At 47.9% G+C, this 26,952-nt stretch overlaps 1 protein-coding gene across 4 annotated transcripts in view; it reads left to right on the plus strand.

Annotated features, from left to right (window-relative positions):
• Positions 1-1,572: 1,572 nt before the first annotated feature.
• The window catches only part of LOC147881519 (ATPase complex subunit), a 68,914-nt gene continuing 43,534 nt past the window's right edge, over positions 1,573-26,952 (plus strand). For all 4 annotated transcript variants that reach the window (XM_087370037.1, XM_087370038.1, XM_087370039.1 and 1 more), the window contains exons 1-2: positions 1,573-1,801; positions 15,729-15,769. In XM_087370037.1, coding sequence (XP_087226163.1) covers positions 1,706-1,801; positions 15,729-15,769 — 137 coding nt within the window. In that variant the 5' untranslated portion in view covers positions 1,573-1,705. The remainder of the gene's footprint in view (positions 1,802-15,728; positions 15,770-26,952) is intronic.

Here is a 26,952-nt window from a genome sequence, read left to right on the forward strand (position 1 = left end):
GTTTTAAAAGTTTTCTCATATAATTGCAACCAGCTTGGAATGTACAAGAAAGAAATTGATGGAAATGTGCGAATTTGGTTATATAACCTCAAGAAAAGGAAAACCAAGACAATGCAGCAAGGTGTCTACCCCTTAATTGGTGCCCATTTCATGAGCCCCATGTGCATTTATCCTCACTCTCCCCTCCTTACTTTCACCCCTCTTCTCTTTTCGTATAACTCTATAATGAAGGATTTAATTTACTTTTTGTTTGAGTTACTTTATCTCACCTCCTAGGAGGGAATATGGTGGTCTTGCCACCTTGTTCCCATTAAGGAAATTATGGGATCTTGGTTAGCTTTGCAAAGTGTTCCAAAAAGACTACATTGTCAATGTTGACTTTCATTACTATTGTTAAGATGCTTCTAAATGGGCCTTCAAATATATGACATAAATATTCTAACTTATGATAAGGGATTAATTGGCCCCTCCCTCTTTTACCTCTCTTCTATTCTCCTTTTCCACTCCTCTCCTATCCTATATGTATTCACTCTATGATGAATGGGGATTATGGCGTATGAGGATGCCTTATTCAATATAAGACTTGTGGATCACATCAAAATGAAACCCATTGGAATCCCTGTTCCCCTTTTGCTAATTATTGGATGGCTTTATCCTATCTATTTTTTGATCTATGGTTTTGCCATCTTGTTAGCATTGCATCATTAGAGGCAGTGCTATAGTGGAGGATTGAAACTCCTTTCTCATGTAATGACAAAATAATAAAAATCAAGCTGTGTGTTTCAAATTGCCATTTCAAGGAGATCATCCTACAAAAATTCTTTGTAATATCCCAACTCCCTTGAAACCCTCCATCTTTTTCTCCCCCTCCCCTCCCCTTCCCCCTCTCTCTCTCTCTCTCTCTTTCTAAGTCTAGGCTAAGTTGCACTTACTAATTGTATCCCTTGGAATCCTCCCATCTCTCTCTCTCTCTCTCTCTCTCTCTCTCTCTCTCTCTCCCTCCCTCCCTCCCTCCCTCCCTCCCTCTCTCTCTCTCTCTCTCTCTCTCTCTCTCTCTCTCTATGGACGTCGATATCAAGGGAAAGTGGCTCGATGAAGATGTGCGCGACTTGTTCTTGTGTCAGACAATGTATCAAGTCACTTCATGCTTTGACCGGGTAAATTCGAAGGAGCCGGTGAATCCATCGCGATGCGCCTAATCTCAGCCCTTGATTTGACCCTACATTATGATGGAACACCTCACATCAAATGCATGAACCGTTGCCGTTAGATTTTAAAGAGATCTAACGGCTCGCGAACATCGCCATTTGTAGCCGGTTAGATCTTACAGAGATCTAACCGCTCAATGATGCTGGCAACCTTCCCACACCTACGCGCTGCCATGTAATCGCCGACGTCAAAGACATGGCGCGCCACCATCGCATGCACCATCAGATTTCTGCCACGTGGCATTGCCTCTCCCCGCCTTCGACGGCCAGAAATCGGCGGCAGTCGGTGTTCACGGGGTTGGAAACCGAAGAAACCGGCTCCCAGCCTCACGGCCGGTGGTCACGGCCGGTGGCCACAAGGTCAGGCCAAAAAAAGTGGATTTACTTTTGGGTATGTTGAGCCTACAAATGTAGGCACCATACGAGGATCCCAGTGGATTCTAATGATACACAAGCAGCAGAGCTGTTTACCTGACATTTGGCTTTAGCTTATCAACATGAAGATCGGGTTCTCTGCTCAACGGATTCGGAGATTAACATCCTCTGGATTTCCTCACAAGCGGCAGGACTGGCGATCTCTAAACATTTTCTCTGTGAGTGGCCCTTGCTTTTTGCAGCTAAAATATTCGGCTCCTGGAATGACATGTTCATAACATGGTCTTAGAGTGTTGTCGCAGTCTAAAACATAGCGCAAGTCTACACATTCATCATTTGGCTGTCGTGAAACAGCTTGGAAATCACTTTTTTTGACGTTTTACTTCGGCTAAAGTTTTGTACCATGGCCATGATTCACTAGGCAATGTATTACCAGTTCCTCATAGATTCACCTAACATAACATTCCAAGAAATCATGCAGTCCTAGAGATGTCTGACGATGATAATGTTGAAATTCTTAAAGGTGTCGATTAGCAGGGAGAACAAAAGAGCCATCGTATGGCTCTGTTGGAGCAGCCTTAAATCCTGTTGGTACAGAACAGCCTGATATCCAGGCCACGGGAATACGAAAGCTAAATTCATACATAATTAGGTGAAAAAGAAAATTCAGATAGGAGCAGCGTGCACAGCCATATACAAGGGATTATGGTTGATGTAGCCAAGATGCTAAATCCATTGATGACTATGCACAATCCCTGCCTAAGCAACTTCATCGACTAGCTGATGATTAAATGCAATTGGGTATCCATAATACTCGTTGGCTTGAAGCCTGCAGTCTGCCTCCAAGACTAAAGAGCTATCAATAATTGTGATGGTGGGTGTAGGAGCCCTAAGAGCCTTTGTGCCTCTTCAGGTCAGCGTTCATCCTCACATGTAGTCAGATCACTTCACTCACCAAGCATGTCACATCGTAGAATACACACGTTTGATAGGTTAGCTCATTAAGCTGCTCCGTGTTGGAGTCTGTTGTATGGGCTAATCAGACTGCACGTATAGCTGTTGAGAGTGATAATTGGTTGTTCTTTGCAATGTTGGAAAAGTCAGTGATGAACTATGGTTTTAGCTCATTAATTCACCTTTGGGGTGATTGGGGGTTAGGATCACACACACAGACACACATTTTGTGTGTGTGAACTTTTGCTTTATATCACAAATAGCTATCTCAAAATGGGATATGCCAAAATACATCAACACATATGTCCGAGACTAGGAAGCTGGAAAATACATCAAGAGAAAATCTCACTGTAGGACAAGTATACTTCATAGTCTATGTAGTGAGGTTGCAAACAATCAAAGAGAGATTGCTGCAAAGAGCGACGAAAGTAGAAAACATAGGATCATCATAGACCCCGTGGTTTCTATCTTTCCAAAGAGTCCAAAATGCCCAGTAGTGAACCCAAGAGAAGAAAACTCAAACTCCAGTCGGTGAGGATAAATCCCAAAAAGCCAGAAAAACCTGCCGAAAGTAGCATGAGGAAATCTCAATTGCAATCTCTGTTGAAGGATGCCCAAGAAGGATGCCAAAAAATAGGAGACAGACTCCCTCGGAGCCAAACAACGACGACAAATAGCTGGAGCAATGTGTGGGTGTAATAGAAGCTGTCCAAATGGACAAACCCCCAACAAAATGCGCCATAAAAAGACCTGTTGTCAAAGAGGTCAATGGTCGGCGTTGACCAGCTAACCAAGGCCACCAATCGGCGTTGACCAAGTTGGCCAGACTGACCTGACAGCTATAAAAGGGCAGCCTTTGGCCCTCATTCTTCATCCCACCTCAGGCCTTCCAGCCTTCAGTGAAGCAGCACCTAGGCCTCCCCACAATAGACGAGTAGGGTAGCCTCAGTCTCTTTAGGGATCTAGTGAGGATTCACCTCCTCTAGGTAGTTTTGCAGTGAGGGTTTCAGCCCCTTCATACAATTGTATTCCAGAGGGCATTCATTATTCAGTTGTATCTATTTCCTCTTCGGAGGTCCGCTACATTCTCTCCCTCTGATTCTCTCACTCACATCCATAGCATCACTTTGTGTATTGAGTGCATCATTTTGCAGTTAGTATTGAGCAGGAGAGAGAGCGAGGATAGTCTCTCTCCCACTACAACACCTCTCTTGGGGTAGATCCTTTGCCCTGCCATTCTCAATGCGTAGTCCATGTGAAGAGACCCAAAACGAGAGAGAGAGACGTCCACGGGAAGCTCGCAGGCTAATGGGACAAAGTACACAAAAAGCGAACTTATACAAGCCTCAGTGGGCTGAAGCAAAGGGTATGCTAGGACCCTTGGTGAGTACTAATCTATGCTATCAAAATCATAATCATAGAAATAATCAACTATAACCGCATAGTGGGCCAGATCAATCAATCTATCTAGGCGCTGGGACTCAGAAACAGGATTAGAAATCGAAGCCTGGTACAGTGATGGCTCTCTGGTGGGCTGCAAAGATGTCTCGTATCTGTTTCTGTCGAGCTATCTCGCGCTGCAGTGGGGGTCGCGGTCTCCTCGCTCTCTAGACTCTGCTGGCTATATCCAGAGTGGCCCCTTGTCTCTGTCGGTCTCCCCTGAGGAAAGCTGTGACAGGTCAGACCTCAATAGAGTGTACTCTAGGGACTCTTTGTTGCGCATGTGGTCTCAACGCCCCTCTCTCGGTGGTATTGTGCCAGCTGCTCATCCAGACTGCTCTCATGTCGGCTAGCTCCTCCTCCTCCTCCACTCCATTGTGTCCAAGGGCTGACTCAAATGTGACGCGTCTCTGTATCCGGTCATCCTTTATGTCCTATGGTGGTTTGGCCATCCCTTACTGCTCTCTGATTTGTCGCAGAGGCATCTCCCTGTGTCGACGCATCTCCATCAAATAAGGCCCGATACAGACCTGGTCATGGAAATGGATCAGTCGTGATAAAGGGCCGAAGCCACTCCCCTCCTAGGTAGAGACAGTGGTAGCGTCCTCGGATCTCGTAGTAGGCTGGGCAAACACAAAGAAAATGCTCCTTTGTCTCAACCGCTACCAATGTACATAGCGTGCAGATCTGCTGCTCTCTGGGTATACCCGCTACTCTCCCTGCCTTGATGCTCAGCTGATGGGACGAAACCCACATCTGACCAATGGCAATCCTTAGTGCATGGAAGACTCCTCTGTCCTAGAATACTGGGGTCTGATGATGAATCCCTCTGATACTCTCAGGAAGTGGTCGCGATAAAACTGGGTCTTGGTGGGGAGCTCATGGTCCTCCCCCCAAGTCTGGGATGCATGAAGCTGGAGGAGGTCTAACTGTATGATACAGTTAATCTCATCTCGTGGAATCGACTCAAGAGGCACATCCATAGGGGGGAAGCCTGTCCATCTGGATATCGTGCCTGGCAAGCCATGTGGATATGCGTGCATACCATGTGTCTGCCCCGCTCTTTGCTAGTCGTTAGTCGTTTGCTAGTCGTCTGGATGACTCTAGGGCCAACCTCGGAAGTCTCCAGTGTGGTAAGTCCCAGACTTTGTGGATGAAAGTCACTGTTTGAAAGATGGCATCAACCTGGTGTCATGGTGAACTCTATATTAGAAAAGTCACTTCCCCCACCTGTGAGCCCCCGTTTTGAGGGGACAAGGGGGCAGAAGTAGGGAGAAAGGGGGCGCAAGCATTGGCATTGCACTTGCTTCCCAAAGTGTGCGCCATCCTGCTACCAGCTTCGATTTACACAGGCCTCAGCATCGCTACTTTTATAATCAACTGTGCAGGTAGCCATCCGTACGCTGCACTCTACTTTGAGGCGTCTTTATGTACCATCGACGCACGTACGTACCTCCATCGTTTTGCGCAGTGAACAAATCACTTGTTCATATGCCGTACAGTCAACTGCACGTCGTCCATATATTTGCCGGACATCCCGTTCAAGACCATGCGATCCTGGTGCAATAGTCACGTTAATGACATACTTTCTCATCTGCAAATTCTCTTTGGAGGCTTTTGTGTCACATTTACAGGTTTTTGCAGTGACATTTGCTCCTCTGGTCTCAATTTGGGGCTTTTGAAGTGTTTGCCCTTTGTTGGCTCAATTTCATCTCCAAAATTTGGGCTTTGGAGTGCTTTGACGTCAGATTGCCAATTTGCAACACTTTTTGGGGCTTTTTCTCAATCTGCCCTTTTTTGTTGCAATTCGCCCTTTAGAAATTGGGGCTTTTCACATTGGGCTTCAATTAGGACTTTGGTACATTTGCAGGTGCTTTTCCACTCAGTTTGATTCAGATTGCAGGATATTCTCAGATTTGCAGGTTATTTTGCCACATTTGCTCAAATAGCAGTGACATTTACCTGCTTTGATCTGAAATTGGTGGTTTTCAGTAAAAATGACAAGAAATTGCAGGACATTGCAGGACATTTGGTCACATTTGTAGAGTTGCAGCTTAATTTGGGCTTTTCCACATTTGCCCTCTTTTTAGCCATTTTGCCCTTTCAGATCGAGGGGCTTTTGCCTTAGCTTCTATTTGCAGTGATCTTCCTTTGATTCAGCTCTCATTTGGTCCCATTTGCAGTTGAAAGCCTTGAGGCTATTTTTGCATCACTTGGTCAGTGCACTTTTACTTGTGCTATTTACAATGGCTGGCAACAACAATGATTTGTTTGGCGTTCTCCGTGAAGATGATAAGTTGGATGGCACCAACTATCCTATGTGGTCCTACCTTACGAAGCATATTCTAGTTGCAAGAAACTTTTGGAATATTGTTTCAGGTATTGATTTGAGGCCAGGCAATGCTCAAGTGGCTGCCCCTACTGTTGGCACTCCTCCAGGGGGGAATCTTCCTGACTCTTCTTCCTCTAGTACTCCTGTCACTACTACTCCTACTCAGGATCAGATTAGATGGGACTCCAGAGATGCAAATGCACACTCATGTATTGCCTTATCATGCAAGAGAATCATTATTCCACACATCTGGTCATGCAAGACAGCTAAGGATGCTTGGGATAAGCTAGCTTCTCTTTATCAGGTTCGCAATGAGGCACGGGTTGCATATTTGAGAAGACAATTGCGGGAACTCAGCATGCAGGATGAAGTGGTGCCTAATTCTCAGCTTGTTAGCACAACATGCCAGACACATATCAAGGCTTTGTTACAACCCTTAGACTTGTAGCCGATGGAAATCCTGATCACTACTCATTTGATTAGTTAGTCACTTTGCTTTTGCAGGAAGAGCAAAGTCGTGCTAATAGGCAAGCTACTATTCCTGATCATGCATTTGCATCACAGCAGAAAGATAAAGGCAAGGTTTCCAAGCCTATGGGCAAGCCTAAATATGTGCCTAACAGTGGCAATTCCTCCAATGTGTCTCAAAATACAGTAGATAAGTCCAAGAAGAAAAGATGCAACTATTGTCGCAAGCCAGGGCATGAAATTTCAGAATGCAGGAAGCGCATTGCTTTGGAGAAGAAGAAAGCAGGATTGACAGTAAATGCCTCACATGCAATTGAATCCCATGAGCCAGCAAATGCCTCACATGCACATGCCCTCCAGGATGATTGGGCATGGGCTGTCCATTGCTCTTTTGATCCCTCCAAAGTTGATGCATTCTTTTCTACTAATGATGCTCAGTCTTGGTATTTTGATAGTGGTGCTTCCAAGCACATAACCTCTTGCAAACAGTTGTTTCATTCCTTGGCTAATGCACCTCGAGGGGGGACTGTCACATGTGCTAATAATGCTTCCTATGCTGTAAAAGGAATTGGAGATATGCAGCACACATCCATTTCAAGCCATCCTGTCACTTTGACAAATGCTCTTTTTGTGCCTGGAATTGAAGTCAACTTGATTTCAATTTCAGCAATTGCCATGTCAGGTTTTAGAGTGATATTTGATGGATACAGATGCCTAGTATATGATCTTTGTGATGACAATGCCATAGTTCTCACTGGCACTTTGCAAAAGGGGCTTTATCACCTTGATTGTCACTCAGCTGCACTTTCTATTGAAGCATTTGCTATTTCAGATTCACAGCTTGCTGAAACTCATCTTTGGCATCAGAGAATGGGTCATCTAAATTATAGAGCTCTTGCCCAAGTTACATTCACAGGGCATGGCAAATGATGTACCTCAAATTCACACAGTTTCCAAACATGTGTGTGAGGGTTGTCTTTTGGGTAAGATGCATCGGTTTCCTTTTCAAAAAGATTGTCCAAAATTCTCACAAAGGAAATTGCAGCTAGTGCACAGTGATGTCTATGGCCCAATGAGGACAAATGCCATTGGAGGGTACGAATATTTCATGACTCTAATTGATGACTTCACAAGATATTGCTGGGTATATGCCTTAAAAGCCAAATCTGAAGTGTTCTCATGCTTTCAGAGGTGGCTGAATATGGTTGAGAATGAATCAGGAAGCAAGCTTGTCACCCTCAACACAGATAGGGGGGGAGAGTATATGTCAAAGGAGTTTGATGCATTTTTGTCTTCACAGGGCATTGTTCACTCATGCGCTACTCCTTACACTCCTCAGCATAATCCTATTCCTGAAAGAAAGAACAGGTCCAGTATGGAGATGGCTAGATGCATGCTTAAGGCCAAGTCCTTGCCCAATAAATTTTGGCTTGATGCAGTGATGTGTGGCAACTATGTGCTGAATAGATCACCTACAAGGGCATTGAGGATTGTTACACCTTATGAAGCATGGAAAGGCAGGAAGCCTTCACTTTCACACATGAGGGTTTTTGGGTCTCTTGCATGTGTACATGTACCATCTCAGCTGAGACATAAGCTTGATGATAAGGCAATCAAATGCATATTTATTGGTTACAGCCAAGAGAGCAGAGGGTATCGGTTGTACCATACCAAATACTGGGAAGATTATTGTCAGTAGAGATGTAATCTTTGCTGAACATTCAGCTTCTCCTCTTGTGGACTGCAAAGCTAAGCCAGAAGCTGACATGTTTGATGCCTTTGACTCTTGGTTACCTCTTCTTACCTCGGGGGGGACTTTGACCAGCAACATGAGCCTCCTGCAGGCCCTCCAACAAGCAATGATCAGCCAGCAACCCATGCTGATTTGCAGGTTCCTCTTCCAGCACAAAATGATTCCAATATTCATGATGCAATGATTGAAGAAAGAGCTGTCAATAGACAACAAAAGCAAGTTGCCATATGGCTTCTTTACACATTGAGGGACAGCAAACAAGATCAACCTCTCGCTGCCCAGACAAGATCAGGGAATAGACAGATGCATGGTCACTTTCTTGATTTTGCACTCCTTGCTACAGTACGCAGCGAAATCATGCTTCAAGGCCGTGGAAGATGCCTCAATATCCAGGACAAAAATCTGGTTGTTTCTAGGCTATTACAGCTGCAATTACAAAAGGGTTATGTTGGGATAGCTGCTCAAATAAAAGCAGTAGCCCACATGATGGAAACGAATATGGACAGCAAGGACGCTGTTGTATTAGTTTGCAAGACCGATACATTGCTCCAGACGATGCCCTAGCAGTTCAGCATACCAATGGAAGGAGACTTTGATGTGTCTCTGTGTAAAAGACTATGTGGTGACCTATATAAGATTCCGAGAAGTTCCTTGGTTCCGACCATAAGGTAATATTACAGTTCCAAATGGTGCAGGATAGGGTTTCGGAGATCTTAGTCTCATAGACCTTGCCTCCCTATGTGGGAGGGGGGGCTGATGCCCGACAAGGGCCTGTAAGAAGTTGTCCATCTCGCACCACTGCCCACTTGTTGGAAAGGTCACCTCCCCATTTGTAAGCCCCCAAATGAGGAGAGCGTGGGGGAGGGAGTCCTAGGGCAGAAGATGCCCAGAGAAGAAAGAGAGAGGGGGCTGCCACATGGGCAGCACCTCACAAGAGAAGAAGGCTGCAAAGGACGGAACCTGTGGAAGGAGCAGAAGGCGGGGACAGCAAGCCCTAGATCTGACCTGGCAGGGCGCGATGACATCAGCAGTGTATGGCACAGGACACGTGGCTGGGAAGAGGGTCTGGCAGAGGCGCAGATATGGCAGGATGTGCAGGCCCAGATCTTCAGCAGGAACTGTGGCTGTCAGTGGGCAGGAGGCAGGCCTTTTATAGGCTGGAGACCTGCCTTGAAAGTAGGGCCAGAGGACCCTGAAAGTGTGGGCCAAAAGCCCTGGGGGGGTGTGCCCTTTTAGGGCTGGACCAGACTGGTCGGCCAGTCTGTAACAGGCTGGTCGGTTTTTTTACCAGCCCCCTTGGGGCCTATATGAAGAGGTCATTTGAGCCTCATTTCACATCACTTGGAGCAGCAGAAAAACCCCATCAGAAAGGAGCAGCAGGGATCTTGTCTTGGGCCTCATCACTGGAGGAGAAGAGGGCATACAGTAGCTGCAGACTTAGCTGAGGGTGCTGCCCACCTAGGCTGGTGCAAAGACAGCAAGGTGGAAGGGATCTAGACGGAAAGTCTACTTACGCTCGAGGTGGAGCACGCGGGCTCGAGTCTAGAGATAGCCAGTAGATTGGAGAAGGGCCTTGTGCTTAGATCAGAGGACCACACCATTGGTGGGACTCTGGATCTGTCTATTTTGTATTGTGTCCATATTTGTGGACGGAAATATATATTTTTTGGTGGTTTCTCTCTCTGGATGGTTCATTGTCTATTGATGAGTCTGCACACCTATTGTATGCACATAAGTAAAGAAGTTTGTGATTCCACACCCACACCACATTGTGTGAGCTCCTGGGCATTACTATAAGTCTTCCGCTACGTGTACCCTCTGTTGGGCAGAAGCTCTAGGGAATTGACTTCTATGATTGGAGGATTGTGCCCTTGCGAGAAGGAGGGTGACTCAGGTTCAGTCAAGTGCGTTCAGGGTTCTGGTTTACTGAAATCGAGTTTGGTTGACTTTGCTGTGTGGTATAAACAGTAGAGATGTCGACCTCTACGGCCTCTTCAGCCCCTGCTTTCCCTTCCTCCTCCTCCAGTTTTCTCTCTTTCACTATCCCTAATTTTGGAGAGTTTGGGAACCTGGACGGGACTAATTACCCGATCTGGAAAGTGAAGATCCGGAGTCATTTAGTGACTCGGAAGTTGTGGAAGCTGACCACGGGAGAGGAGTCGAAGCCGGAGGACATGGTGGACAGTAAAGGGGAGGTACTCATGGCAGTAGACAGAGAGGAGCTTGAAGCTTGGGAAGAAAGAGATGCCCATGCCCTGGCAATAATCATAGGGACTACGGCGGACCCCGTTCTTCCGCATATCGAGCTGGCCGAGACGTCAGTAGAGGTGTGGGCCACCCTGAAGGATCTGTACGAGACAGACAATACCTCCCGGATTGTGCTTCTTCATCATGGAGATACGGTGCATGATCATCTGACAAAGGTGAAAGTTGTGCGGGATCAGCTGGCGGCAATTGGTCAGAAGACAGACTCATGCCATCTGGCCTTGATGGTACTGAGGAGACTGCCTCGGAGTTTCAAGAGCTTTGTTACGGCTGTGACAGCTGGACAGAGGACCAAACCTCTGACGTTTGAGGAATTGTGTCCATTACTGCTACAGGAGGAAGCTCGGGAGAAGCTCTACAACGAGGACAAAGACGACCAGGCGATGCTGGCAAAGGATTCTGCTAGCAAAGGAAAGGGCAAGCCTAACGGTGGCAAGTCCAATAAAGACAACTTTGATGACGAGGGGACTTCAAAGAGGAAGCACAAGAAAAAGTGTTTCTATTGTGATAAGCCCGGACATTTTGCAAAGGACTGCAGAAAGAAAAAGGCGGATATGAAAACCAAACAGGAGTCTAACTCAGATTCAGAGGGAAAGGCCAAAACCAATGTGGTAATCGAAGAGTTGTTCCTGGTGACATCACCAAGTGTTACCGAGGTCAGATATGTTGATCAAGAAATCACAGTAAAGATGTCTGACATAGAGATGTGGGTCGACGAGGAGTCAGATGCCTTTGTGAAAGTGAAGGACAGCATGGAGCGCTTGGTACCTTCCAGGTGTGTGGCTGTTGACACTGACACGAGGGTGGATTCCATGGAAGGCCCTGGGGTCTCATGGTCAGATGGATGCTGGAGTTCAGAAGGGGACAGTACAGGTTTACACAAGCGCTTGGTGGGTGCCTCAATGAGAGTTTGCTTTTAGAGCGAACATTCAGGTAGTACAACAGTCTGGTATGTATTTGATATTCTGCATTTGAGCCTTTATAGCATGCTATGGAGAGACTCTGCTCTTCATTTGTCTCAGGTGATAAGAGATTGGAAGGAATTGGCCTTCTTCGAAGGCAGAAGGGGAAGTATTGGTGCTTCTTCAAATCTCGGACGCAGATTGCTAGAAGGTGATGGACAAAGAGTACTGAAGCCAGAGAAGAGTACCTGCTTGAGAACTCAGCGAGAGTTCATGGTCCAGGTTATCTGGAAATATTTATTGGTTGCAGACCTTGCCAAAGGAAGGACGGGTTGAAACAGACCCTCAAAGCATGGTGCCTGGAAGACTCCAGGTTGTTCACTCATTATGAGGGGGACAACTGGAAGATCGTGACGGCTGGATTGCTCGAGTTCAAAGGCGGGAACGTGACTGAAGGAGGTGGTACCAGGAGGTGCTACCAAAGATGGACCTGTGTACCAGGATGGTGTGCGGACGCGGAACCGGACCTGGTGGAGCAGGAGCCACTGGATGAAAAGCCAGGAAAAGATTTCGACACCGAAAGGTTCCAGAGGACTACAACCAGGAAGTTACTGGAGCATCTTCATCGATGTGTTGGTATTGGGCTGAGATGTGTCAGTGAGAGGGGGTGTTGGAAAGGTCACCTCCCCATCTGTAAGCCCCCAAATGAGGAGAGCGTGGGGGAGGGAGACCTAGGGCAGAAGATGCCCAGAGAAGAAAGAGAGAGGGGGCTGCCACATGGGCAGCACCTCACAAGAGAAGAAGGCTGCAAAGGACGGAACCTGTGGAAGGAGCAGAAGGCGGGGACAGCAAGCCCTAGATCTGACCTGGCAGGGCGCGATGACATCAGCAGTGTACGGTGCAGGACACGTGGCTGGGAAGAGGGCCTGGCAGAGGCGCAGATATGGCAGGATGTGCAGGCCCAGATCTGCAGCAGGAACTGTGGCTGTCAGTGGGCAGGAGGCAGGCCTTTTATAGGCTGGAGACCTGCCTTGAAAGTAGGGCCAGAGGACCCTGAAAGTGTGGGCCAAAAGCCCTGGGGGGGTGTGCCCTTTTCGGGCTGGACCAGCCACAGACTGGTCGGCCAGTCTGGTCGGCCAGTCTGTAACAGGCTGGTCGGTTTTTTTACCAGCCCCCTTGGGGCCTATATAAAGAGGCCATTTGAGCCTCATTTCACATCACTTGGAGCAGCAGAAAAACCCCATCAGAAAGGAGCAGCAGGGATCTTGTCTTGGGCCTCATCACTGGAGGAGAAGAGGGCATACAGTAGCTGCAGACTTAGCTGAGGGTGCTGCCCACCTAGGCTGGTGCAAAGACAGCAAGGTGGAAGGGATCTAGACGGAAAGTCCACTTACGCTCGAGGTGGAGCACGCGGGCTCGAGTCTAGAGATAGCCAGCAGATTGGAGAAGGACCTTGTGCTTAGATCAGAGGACCACACCATTGGTGGGACTCTGGATCTGTCTATTTTGTATTGTGTCCATATTTGTGGACGGAAATATATATTTTTTGGTGGTTTCTCTCTCTGGATGGTTCATTGTCTATTGATGAGTCTGCACACCTATTGTATGCACATAAGTAAAGAAGTTTGTGATTCCACACCCACACCACATTGTGTGAGCTCCTGGGCATTACTATAAGTCTTCCGGTGCGTGTACCCTCTGTTGGGTCATTTCTGACACCACTTCCCATCGTTGCGGGCTTGATCCCGCTGTTGCAACAAGGAGTGCCTCTCAACCTGTAGGGGGTTGAGGTCCCCATCCATGGAAATCGCTGGCTGATCTCGTAGGATCGACCTGCGCCATAAATCCGAAGAATTTATGGAACCCTATGATCAGGGACTGCTCTCGGTTGTGGTCTCTCCCCACCGGCCACGCCCTCTCAATCCTGTGCTCAGCTACACCCAGAGTAGTGGCTACAAAAGCCGTTGCATTTATCATCGTTGTGGCCTCAGTGCGTAGGATCCCACAGACTCTGATGTTGAGTGCCTTACTGGCTCTCTACTATTGCTCCATGAGGGTAGCCGAAACGGTTGCCCTTGCAGGTCCCCGTTTGGCCATGTCGACCCATCTAGAAGTCTCCTCAATTATGATTGCATGCTTGCAATTTGTGCCTCAACAATTGGAGTGCTCCCTGGGAGTGTGCTTATGGCTATGATGTCTTGCTGGAGCTGCGAGATATCTTGTCTGAGTCCTTGAATGAGATCAGCTTGCTCCTCCTGAATAGTGCAAGCCTGCTCTTGTATGATGCAGTCCTACTCCTGGGTGAAGCGGACCTGCTCTTGGGTGAAGAGGACCTGCTCTTGTGCGAAGCGTGTCAGCTCCATCTCGCGCACACGGATATTGTGTACCTCGATAAGCAAGGTCTCCCAGGCCTCTGGTGGGTCAGCTCGTCCGTGTCCTAGCTGAAACTGGAAGGGTTGTGGCACAAAAGTATGAGGATGAGGCCAAATATTGGGTGGTGACTGGGTGAGCTGGGTAAGATATGGAGATGATAGTGGCATGGATGAGGCAATCCCAACTGGGTGTGGGAGTGCAGGCTGATTGAGAGGGAGAGGGGAGAGAAAGGTCGAGGTGTAATGCGGAGCAGTGTATGACACCTCCGAGGTAGGTGTCATAAGCTATGAGAGAGCTGTAATGGGAGAGGGAGGGATGAAATCTGTGACAACCCCCCTATCCCAAGGGAGAGGGAAGAGGCCGATGTCATGGGTATGTAGCTGGCAGTAACTGTAGCTGGGGATGTACAGGATGCAGCTGAAACTAAGGCTGAAGCTGAAGATGAGGATGCAGCGGGGCTGAAACTGAAACTGAAGCTGAAGCGGGGGCTGGAGTAGAAGTAGAAGCAGAGACTGAGGCTGAGCTGAGGCTAAGGTGGATCCTGCCTTTGCTTTGCTATCAATCCCAAGTCCGCTTCGATTGCACTGCGTGTTCACTGTCTGTGATCTGACAAGACGCTCTCTATGGTGAAGCACCTCATGTATGAAAGTGGCAAGGCACCTTTGGTTTGGTCTGGGTATGATGGAAGTATGGAAAGGGGCCCGAAGCCGTCTCTGAAGAGGCAGTGGTATCGTCCATGGATCTTGTAGTAGACTGGGCAACGGAAGGCGAAGTGCTCCTCTGACTCAATCTCATGTCGGTCACATAGTGTGCGGGTACGACTCTCTCTAGGTACCCCCTCCGCTCGTCCACTCTCAATACGGAGTCGGTGTGATGAAACATGAAACTGCCCAATGGCAATCCTAAGCGAGTGTTAGGGTGGCTACCTCTCCTCTGAGGTGTGTGATGTCTTGCCGGAGTTCCTGAATGAGAGTGGCTTGCTCTTGTATGACACGTGCTTGCTCCTAGGTGAAGTGGGCCTGCTCCTGTGCGAAGCGTGCCAACTCCACCTCGCGGGTATGTATACTATGAACCTCCATCAAGAGGGATTCCCATGCATCAGGTGGATCAGCTCCGGGAAAACCGGGACCTTGTGGGATCTGAACTTGGAAAGGGGTTGGTACGAAGGTAGGGGGATGGAGCTGAATGGCGGGTGATGATAGCTGAGTGATCCCATGAAAGGGTGGTCTCACGGGTCTATGGGACAAAGCATACACCAAAAAGGTAAACACCAAACATCAATTATAGACTGAGAGTCTCTTGGAAGTGTGTATAACAATTCCAAAGTTATTATGCTAAATCTCAAGAAATATTACTATATTTTGCGATATAAATTGCTTGTATTCAGCTATAGATCATAGGGATGCCTTCTGTTTATTACCAAGCTTAAGTTTCTCTCAATTACGGTTTTAGGATTCATAATATCAAGTTGATTTTGTGTGTGAGGGTTGTGCTGTCTTAAAAAAATTAGACTTTAATGATGAGACAAGGAAGGCCATTATCAACATCAGAGGCTAGTGTTTCATAGGTGTCGTCACATTGTGTTCAGCATTTTTCTGAAATATATGCCTAAATATTGAATCATGACTCTGATATTGTTATTCTCAATCATGATGCAGATCTTCAGCAAGGATTCTGTTGAAAAGGAACGCTCAAGGCTGTAAGATGCGTGACCCTTGTTTTCTAGCTAATATTTAGAGACATATGCTCATGACTGCATGATGTTTCTAAGAGGAGTGTGCAATTTCTTGTTGAAAGTTCTAGTCTAATGAAAGAATCGTATTGATTACATTTAAGGGTAATGAAGGTAAAATGTTATCTATGAGACCCAAAAGGGTTGAATCCACAACCCTTAGAAGGGGCTTGGAGAGAGAGAGAGAGAGAGAGAGAGAGATTATTAAAGTCTTCGAAAGACCGATGAGTCTACGAGACTGAGAAAAATCCTGATACAAACAAGCTGTGTGGGTGGAGCTACTAAACGAGCATCCACTCCAATGTAGAATGCAAAATGATAAGTGCTGAGTGCTATATAGTCTTGTCAAAATGATGATCATCTACACAACACTAGCATCCTTATCATCAGAGCATCAAGGGGGATGAGGTAGTGAGGGCATAAAGTCAGAGATAGACCACTGGCAGCTGCCCGCAGACGTGGTCCTGTATCGTCTCCTAGTCGTAGCTCTACGTCTGATAAGGGCTATAGTGACCCCTGTCGGTGGAGCCCCAAATTTGAACAGGGAAGGAATATCCTTAAGTGTAATATGTGCATCAACCCTCTGTCTGAGTTGTCATGTCACTGGCTTTGTGTCACGATCATGATGGGGCTTGGTGGTGTGGGAGTCCGCATGGTCTGGTTGGAAGAAATCAGTGATCGAGCTCTTAGAAGAGTCTATCAAGGAGGTCTGCTCCTATCTCCGTGATTGAAGTAGATGCTCATGGTGTCTGATTGCCTCATGAATTAAGAGAGAAGGCGGGACAATATCCTAGATTTGTCTCTGAAGAGGCAATAAAAGTGCCCTCGAATCTCATTGTATACTGGGCATCTGAAAATGAAATGCTCCTCTGACTCAATCTTCTGTGTGTCACATAATGTGCATATGTGCCTCTCCCTGGGAAAGCCCTTAGCCCTGCCACTCTCAATGCGAAGTCTATGTGAAGAGACTCGAAACTGCCCAATCGAGATCCTCAGTGAGTGGGGTAGGTGGATCTGTGTATATCCTGCTAGGTCGATAAAACCCTCTGCTATGATATGTAAACAATGATCCCTATAGAAGCTGAGCTTCACCGGAAGCTCGCTCGGTCCCAACCAGGTCCTGGAAGTGTGTAGCTGCAAAAGATCCTCACGAATGACCTGATTGACCTCATGAACAGGAGAGGGGAAAAAGGCACGTCAATGCTATACTAGAAGCGGGAAAGTCTATCAGTCGCTCAAACCATCTCTACTATGCGTGCAAACCAGCATCTCTGATCACCTACTGCTTTGCTAATAGTGCCATAGAGGAGGACAATGCTAGCCACAGTAATCTGTTGCTGAATCTGCTGCATCTAGAAGTGCAATCTCCGTTTCCCCTAACCCAATATAGGTAGGTGATAACCTGAAATGCTGCATCAAGATGTAGTGGAGATGACCCAAACTCAGCTTGAATGGTCGGGGGAGGAACTAACGGCTTACAATGAATCATCCGTGATAGCATAAGAATCTGTAGGCGTTCCACTCGGACCCACTCTATATCTGACAGATCTAGCCCCCAACTACGGTTGCCATACATCCCCACTAGGCGGACCAAGGAGTCAAAAAGCAAGCCCTTGGTCCGCGGGTCCTGGAAATGTGAACATAAGCATTGCCTCTCTAGTCTGGCCAACGAAGCGTATCCTCTGCTTAGTCGGGCCTGCATCGCTAGTCTCATAGTAAAGATAGGTCCAGAGAAGAGAATCCCTAGGTATGTATATACGAAACAGTCTCAACCGGCGACCTGTCAAAAGTGAATTGCTCCTAGTGCACAGGGGCTTGGGATGTGCTGAAGATCATGACCTTGGTTTTACCAAGGTTGATCTTCAAATCATGGGAATCACAAAAGGACTATAGTGCATCTAGGTGTCTCCGGAGACCCTCTGTTGAGGAAGATAATAGTGCCACGTCATCTGCGTATAACAAGATCTGAATCAGGGTGCCAACAAGAGAGCATCCCTTCTCCCCCCGTCTGTGCATAATTGTCTCAAGCTCATCAATGTGGAGGCCAAACATAGTTGGTGATAAAGAATACCCTTGTGTGACCCCAATAGTACTCAAAATCTCATATGTCCATCCAGACCCTATCTGAACTCTACTTGAAACCCTCTCGTAAAATGCCATGACAGCCCAAATGATCTCTTGGTCATAACTCAAGTCCTGCGTACGCCTGATGAGGTGGGCTCTCGGAACCGTATCAAAGGCTTTGCGGAAATCCACAAAGCAGCAAAACACCCTCTGTTTTCATGCTCTCACCTCCTTAATGATACACCTTAGTGTGAGGATGTCATCCATAGTCCCATGATCACGTCGAAATCCATCTGCTCTAAGTCCTTGCATCCTTCGAATTGACTGACCTCAAAATCAAGCACTGATGAATAAATCTTGGACATGACATGTCTTATCATAATGGTCCTGTAGTTCTCCGTGCTCATGGGATCCCCTACCTTATAGATGGGTAAAATAGTGTTAACAGTCCAGGTGCATGGGAACCCCAGACAAACAGCTTCATTAAAGAGCTTTGCTAAGATCGGGGCTAGGCGATTAATCCCATATGCAATGAATTCAGTGCATAGCCCCTCATGATCTTCCGCTTGGCCATTGTGACGTTTCATCACGGCATCCTTCACACCCTCCCTAGTGAAGCGTGTGCAGGATGTGGGGCGGGGTATGTGTGAGAGGTCAGGAGCTGGCTGATTTGGGATATCATAAAGCGTGCATGCATAATTATGCCAGACTTGAGTGTCAATAAGTGGTGAAGGGGATCGCCCCTCTAGAAATCTCTACCAAAAGTCCTTAGAGTTACTAAACATAATATTCAATAGTTCCTCCTCATTTCGGCGGACGAAATCCCGCTTCGTCCTACATACCAATCGATGGTACTCAGGTAGCATCTCTGGTTCATTCGGGAGGTGGTTTTTGGTTTCCAATCTAAGTTGACGGCGTAAAGCCTTGCACACATCATTGTACCAGCCGTTTTACAAGGGACGGTCCTAGGTGGTGGTGGACGAGTGGAGCGAGTAGTGAGGGAAAGCGTGAAGGGCAGCCTCGTGTATTGAGTGGGTCACCAGAGCAGCACGGTCCTCTAGTAAGGGTATAAAGTCAATATATGTGAGAAGTATGTAAAGGCGAGCTGAATATATAGGCGAGAGGCTGCGGTCGAAATGTATGTCATGATAAGGAGTGTGAGTGATCTGTGAGTGGGAGGTACTATGAGATGGGGTGTAGAGATACTAAAGAAGAGGTATGTGTGATCAGCCCCGGGAGGACAAGGTGCGACCGCGTAAAATCAGTGATACGAGAGGCAAAGGCCTCTCCCATGATGTTATCAACAACTCTAGAGCCTCCTTTATGTGGGAAGCAGGGAAAACCACCTGAGGAGGGCCATCTATCAAGACCATTATAAATAATAAGATCATGCATCCTGCCTAGATCTAATAGAGCAGGCCCATAAGATGTGACTGGAGCTCATCCATTAGCTAAAACCCACACCATACCGGCATTTTCAAGATCAATGTCTAGCAGTAAAATGGAGAGAGAGAGAGAGAAACACAGAAAAGAGAGAGAGAGAGAGAGAGAGAGAGAGTTATATAAACGTCTTCCGGAGGCCTCATGGGCCTATGAGACAAAGTACAATCCACAGAATAGCTCATACAAGCCGCAATGGGCTGAAGCAAAGGGCTCGCAAAGGCCCTTGCCGATCGCTAAGCTAAATAATTATTTTAAAAACTCAAAAGCATACTCTCGGAGCTCTCATGAGACTCCAGTAGGCAGTGCAAAAGCTCCGAGGACATATCCAAGAGTCATGGTGTCTCTCTGATAGGAAGCAAAGATGTCACGTATCTGTAGCTGTCGAGCTGTCTCTTGTCATGGTGGGGGTCGTGGTCGCCGGATCTTTGTATCCGATGGGCAGCATCAAGGGTGACACCTTCGGTCGGTCGGTCTCCTCTGAATAAAGCGGTGATGGGCTGAACCTCTATCGTGCGTGCTCTGGTCCTCCTCTATGGCGCCCTATCCTCTGCTCTGTATCGTCTCTTCCCACTGATCCAAGGTGCCGTCATGTCGGCAATCTCCTCATCCTCTACACATCGATCCTCTACTTTGATGTGTCTCGGAGCTGACTCAAAGGCATAAAAATCAGTGACTTGTCTCTATGCTCGATCCGTGTCCCGTGGTCTGTCTCCTTCTTTTGTTTGATTTGGCGTAGCAGAGTCTTCTTGAGCTGCCGCATCTCCATCAGGAAGAGGCCAACACACACATGATCATTGAAGTGGATCAATCGGGAGAAGGGAGAGTGGTCCGAATCCGTGCCCCTCCTAGTACAAGCAGTGGTAGCGTCCTTTGATCTCATAATAAGCAGGGCAAATGCATAAGAAGTGCTCCTCTGTCTTCACTAATGCCAATATGCATAACCTACAAATCCGCTACTCTCTAGGTGTGCTTGCGGCCCTCCCTGCCTCGATCCTCAATTGGTGAGACGAGACTCGCATTTGTCCTCTGGCAATCCTCAGTGCATGGGTAACTCGCCTGTCCTACAGATAATGGGGCCTGATGATCATTCCATCATCTAATACCCTCAGGAAGTGGTCCCGGTAAAATCGGACCTTGGTAGGAAACTCCGGATCCCCTCTCCAAGTCCGTGATGTTTTAGCTGAAGTAAATCCAACTGTATGATGCGGTTGATCTCATCTCGTGGGATCTGGAGGGATGGGGAAGTCTAGGAAAATGCTCGTCTGTCTTGACCTCCCCCATCATGCATAGTCTACAGACCCACTGCTCTCTAGGTATGTCTGCCGCTCCCCTTGCCTCAATCCTCAACCGGTGGGACGAGACTCATATCTGTTCGATAGCAATCCGCAAGGCGTGTGAGGCTCTCCTATCCTCAAGGTACTAGGGCCTAATGATGAGACAATGCTCAGATATCCTCAGAAAGTGGTCATGATAGACCTGGGTCTTGGTGGGGAACTCTTGATCCCCCCCCCCCACCACCCGAGATGTGTGGAGCTGAAGACGGTCTAACCGTATGATATGGTTAATCTCATCATGTGGAATGAGCTCTGGTGGTGCATCCAAGTTGTACTAAAAGGGGGGGAGTCTATCCATCTGGATACCATGGCTATCAAACCATGTGGACACCCATGCATGATACGGTTAATCTTATCATGTGGAATGAGCTCGGATTGTGCATCCATGCTGTAATGAAAGGGGGGGAGCCTATCCATTTGGATACCGTGGCTATGAAACCATGAGAGAGAGATAAATGTCCGCGGGAGGCCTCGCGGGCCTATGGGACTGTGCGGCAACAAAAAGGGGAAAATTTTATACAAGCCACAAAGGGTTGGAGTAAAGGGCACGCTAAGGCCCCTTGCTGAGTACTATACTATGCTGAAATAAAGAGCTCAATAGCTCAAGCAAAATTAAATACAAAACATGATCTGTCGTAGCAAGGTCTCCTCATGGCGGCGCATCTCAAGTAGATGGAGCCCAATGTAGACCTGCCGAACCCACTCCCATCCTGATAAAGAAACAGGTATCGCCCCCGAATCTCATAGTAGGCTGGGTAGGCCCAAAGAAAGTGCTCCCCTGTCTCAATCTTTCCTAGTGTGCATAACATATAGATCAGTTGCTCTCTGGGTATACGTGCTGCTCTCCTTGTCCCAATCCTCAGCTGATGGGATGAAACCCGGATCTGCCCAATGGCGATCCTCAGTGCGTGTGAGACTCCCCTATCCTCAATGATGAATCCCTCCTTCGAGACTCTCAGGAAATGGTCGCGGTAGAACTGGGTCTTGGTGGGGAGCTCCTGATCTCCCCCCAAAGCCTGAGATGCATGGAGCTAGAAAAGGTCTAACAGTATGATACGCTTAATCTCATATCAACTCAAGGGGTGCATTCATACTGTACTGAAAGGGAGGGAGCCTGTCCATCTGAATCGTGTTCCTGGCAAACCATGTGGATATACGTGCATACCATGTGTCCACCCCACTCTCAGCTAGTCATCTGGATGACTCCAAAGCCAGCCTCGGTAGTCTCCACTGGGGTAAGTTTCAGACTCTGTGAATGAATGCCACTATCTGGAAGATGGCATTAGTTTGTAGTGGTGTCATGGCGAACTCTACCTGTACTATCTCATGTGGGACTGAGGGCTTGCTCCAAATCATCCCAGATCCCATAGTCACGTGTAGCCGCTCAAATCTCCTCCACTCTGCTATCGGTAGGTCACATCCCAAGAAGGGTGTTGTGTACATGATAGCCGACCGCACTAGCGTATCGAAGAGCCAACAATTCGTCGATGGAGCTTGAAAGTGTGCCTGGAAGCACTCTCTCTCCAATCGGGCTAGAGCACCTCGCCCCGTCGTCATAGTGAAAAGAGGTCCTGTGAAGACTGCTCCTAAATAGGTGTAGGACTTGCACTATCTCCAGTGGCTCGTCTTGATAAGTGAAGTTGAGTCGCCAGAGCACTGCATGTAAGGTGTTGAACACCATAACCTTGGTCTTCCCAAGGTTGAGCATCAGGTCTCTCTCTCTGTAGAACACCTCTAGGGCCTCCAAGTGCCTTTGCAACCCCTCTGCTGAGGATGAGATAAGGACTATGTCATTGGTGTATAGCAATATCTGTATCATGAGATTGGCCAGTAGTGATCCTTCGCCTCCGAGGTGGTCTATGAAGGAAGTGATCTCATCAATGTAAAGCCCAAAGAGGGTTGGTGAGAGGGGGCAACCCTGCTTCACTCCGATCATGCTCCCGACCCAATCCGATAGACCATCTGGGGCGTGAACTCTACCTCTGACTGACTCATACAAGGTCATCTCCCCCCATATAAGTGTGTCTGCAATGTGTAGTCCTGTAGTCTCTTGATCATGCGGGACCGTGGGACAATGTCAAAAGCCTCCGAAAGTCTACAAAGCATGTGTAGACCTTCTAGTGTTTGGACCTTGCCTCCTCAATGATAGCCCTCAGAGTGAAAATGTGGTCAAGGGTAGAGTGTTGTCTCCAAAATCCTGATTGCCCTATTCCTGCTATTCCCGAGCCTCTGTATGGCTGCTAAGCTCCCTCTCTAAAACTGATCCATAAATCTTGGCTAGAGTATGACCGATCATGAGGGTACGGTAGTTCCGAGTCTCCATAGGGTCTCCGGCGTTGTATATCGGTACATTAGTGGTGGTGCTCCAAGTAGTTGGGAAACCGTGGCACACAGTTGGGTTGAACATTTGTGCTAGGACCGGAGCTAGGGCCTCCTGTCCATGAGCAAACTGCTTGGTCCGTAGGCCCTCATGGTCCTGCACTCCCCGATTGTGTAATCTGCAAAGTGCTGCATACATTCTGTGTGGTGAACAACTATCAAGTAGTGGGCGTGGGCATGGACGACATATCCGGTGGTGTTTGCATCTGGGCATCATAGAGAGAACATGCATACGTGTGCTACACATCTGGGTCGGTGATGGGAATAGGTGGCTTCCCCTCCGATAGAAACCCCCAACTAGTGGCCGGGTCTCCTCCTCGAAAAGATTTGACAATCTCGTCCATTCTATGTGTGAGGAAGGCCCGCCTCTTATGTGTCAATCGTCGAAAGATCCTCTATATCTTGGGTGGTGTCAGACCCAGAGCCCACTCCTATATCAAGTGGGCTCTCGCCTCTCTGCACTTGTCATCGAACCAAGGGTTTTGCGGCATCTTCCCATCTCGGACCTGCATGGGTCGGCGGGTCATGGGAAATGATCTGGTAGCAGCGTCCTGTACCACAGTGACAAGGGTGTCGGAGGTGTTGGCGAGGTCCAAGTAGAGCCGGGAGCCCCTTGGCTAAGTGACTCATGTGCACTGGGTCAAGGGCACGATCAAAGTGGATCTGGATGCGTGCAGGTGTGGGGGGGGGATCTCCCTATGGCTGGGATAGTGGTAGAGATATGGAAGGCCAAGTATGAGAGAGAGAGAGAGAGAGAGAGAGAGAGGAAAGAAAGAAAGATATATTAACGTCTGCAAGAGGCCCGTGAAGAGAGAGAGAGAGAGAGAGAGAGAGAGAGAGAGAGAGAGAGAGAGGAAAGAAACAAAGATATATTAACGTCTGCAAGAGGCCTCACGGGCCTATGAGACAAAGTGCGAATCCAAGAAGTACCTCATGCAAGCCACTGGGGGATGAAGCAAAGGGTTTACTAAGACCCTTGCTGAGAACTACAAGCTGAAAACTGAAAGCAAAAGCTAAAAACGCTACCATGCTCAGCTAGTGTACCATGGGGCTATCACCTATTGTTAGGCCTCTGACCAGTACATTTAAACTCTTGCTGTCCCATCGTTTTTCTACCTCAATTGTTTCAGAAATGATCTCCCTTTTCTTTAGTGTTGTGTCTTTCTTTAGTACATCTCTCCATGCAAGCATATCTGCCTTCCCCTTCGTGATTTGTTGTGTGAACTTGGCATGTTTCCCTTGTACCGTTGTTTGCAAAGCTGCCATTTCCTTTTTGAATTTTTCATTCTCTGACGTCCCCTTTGCATTTGCGAGCTGCTGCAGTTGTTCTTTAATGGTGTTCAGATCCTCGTTAAGAGGTGGCTGAAACTCCCCCTTCTTTCCAATGTGCACTTGCCTTCAGTTTGTCATTCTCACTTTGGAGGGCAGCAACATGGGTTCCCAGTGTCTCAAATTTTGAGATCAAATAACTGTTTTTTTCATCATCTAGGTGATGTTCACAACTAGTTGAAAACTTCCTAGTCCTCCTAAGTTTTGAAGTATATGCTAACCACAAAGCTCCTGCTTTTCTTTTCTTTTTTTTTTGCAAAAAAGAGACTTCTATTAAGTAAGAAAGAAACTCGCTAGAGCAAGCTCTGAGCGGAAATACAACATCATGAAATCATGAGGATAAAATAAAACCCCCTCAAAGTGAGGTGGAAAACAACCAAGGCTGAGGCTGAAAGTGCCACAGCTCGTACTTTTCTCAAAGTAGTTTTATGTTTAATTTATGATTAATTGTTTCTCAATATCTTTATTTGATTTAATTGCTTTATTTGATTAAAAGCTCACACTTTCTTCAAATATATCAATTTGCCAGTATGGGTGTGGAATACCCCCCATGGTGAAAACTTGTTTGCATGGGAGAGCTCCTAAGGTCTCAGAGATACAAGTTGAGGGATGCTGTTAAGAAAGGTCTCGGAGGTTTGAGAGTTCCTCTTCTCTAGCATCCCTCAACTTTTTGCGTAGGCCTTCAATTTCTGTGTCTTGCATCTTACATATTTCCTTGAGTCTTGATATGCAAGCCTTGGCGCTCGGGTCTTCTATTTTCTCCGCTTTCGTCCAGATGAGGCTATACTTCCGGTCCTTATCTCCTCTTGTTTTTTGGTCGGGTGAGCTCTCCTTTGTACCCATATTCCAGCCTTTCTTGGTCCTGGCTGCTAATCTTCTTGCAGGTACAGGGACAGTGCAGATTGTGAAGGCTTGAGAGGTGGTAAGCGGGCCTTGAGGTATTGAGGGGGCTGGCCACCCAAGTCAGTCTTGATGCCTAGCAGCTCAAGGCTGCTTCATAAGCAGCACACAGCTGCTTTCGGGGCCCCCTTATGGCGGGGCTGCCTTGAAGCTCCGGGGCTAAGCTGCCCCTTGTATCTCGACAACAGGTCAGTCTTACAACAGATGGGAGCGGGGGGGCTCCCGCAGCAGCAGCCTGGAAGCTCCTTCGGTGGTGGAGGGCTCCTATGGAGAGGTGCAGCCTGGATGACGTCTGCGACAGCAGCGTGGGGGAAGGGGGGGCAAACGCAGCAAGAGCGGGGAGGTGGGCACAGCAAGAGTGAAGGCAAGCAGCAGCATGGCGGGGAGGTGGGCGCAGCGAGCAGCAAGCAGCCCAACAAGTGTGGCGGAGCTAGGCGGAGGCAGAGGCAGCATGACGGGGAGCATGGCGGGGAGCAGAGTGATGTGTATGGCAGGGAGCAGAGCGGCGTGGAGAAGCAACATGGCGGGGAGGAGAGCACAGCATGGCGGAGAGAGAGAGAGAGAGAGAGAGAGAGAGAGAGAGAGAGAGATTAATGTCTACAGGAGGCCGTACGGAATCTGGGACAATGTACGGAATTAGGGACAATGTACGGAATCATGTAACTCATATAGACCATTGTGGGCCGGGGCAAAGGGCTCACTAAGGCCCTTGCTGAGTACTAAAATGCTATACTAGTACAAAATAGCAAAAAAGAAGAAAAATAGGATGAGGGTGGCATGAAAATATCAAGTGCTCAGAGCTAGAGTCCCAAGTGCATGAACCGGCTCCACGTATCCAGGCTCCATGGTGGCTCTCTAATGAGATGCAAAGAGCTCACGTATCTGCATCTGTTGGGATGTCTCCCATGGTGGTGGAGGGCGTGGTCTCCTCGATCTCTGGATCTGATGGGCTATGTCAAGGGTGACGCCTCGCCTCAGTCGATCTCCTCTAAGGAGAGCTGAAAAAGGTCGAACCTCGATCGTGTGTGCTCTGGTCGCCTATCGCGCCGTGTATGATCTCTATGTCCCTCGCCTAGCAGTGCTATGTCGGCTCTCTCCACCGATCCATATATCTCTCATGTCGGCTAGCTTCTCCTCTATCCTAGAGTGCCCCCTGGAGCCAAGTTAAATGCATAGAAATCTGTGACTTGTCTCTGTGCTCGGTCTACCTTAGTACCTTGTGGTGCGGTGGTCCCATCCTGCTGCTCTCTGATATGTCGTAGTAGTGTCTTCCTGTGTCGTCGCATCTCCATCAAGTAGAGCCCAATACAGACCTGGTCGTGGAAGTGGATTAGTCGTGAGAGTGGGCCAAAGCCGTGCCCCTCTTGAAAAAGACAGTGGTAGCGCCCTCGGATCTCATAGTAGGCTGGGCAAACACATAGAAAGTGCTCCTCTGTCTCAACCGCCCCTATGGTGCACAACTTGCAAGTCCGCTGCTCTCTGGGTATGCGTGCATCACTCCCTGCCTCGATCCTCAGCTGATGGGACAAGACCCGCATCTATCAGATGGCAATCCTCAATGCGTGTGAGACTCCTCTGTCCTTGAGATACTAAGGTCTGATGATGACCCCATCCTTCGATACAGAAACTGGTCATAGTAGAGTTGGGTCTTGGTGGGGAACTCCTGGTCATAATAGAGTTGGGTCTTGGTGAGGAACTCCT

This window comes from Dipteris shenzhenensis, chromosome 31 (assembly GCF_047967505.1).
Source record: "Dipteris shenzhenensis isolate YYH24624 ecotype China chromosome 31, Dip_SZ_1.0, whole genome shotgun sequence".
Classification (NCBI taxonomy): domain Eukaryota; kingdom Viridiplantae; phylum Streptophyta; class Polypodiopsida; order Gleicheniales; family Dipteridaceae; genus Dipteris; species Dipteris shenzhenensis.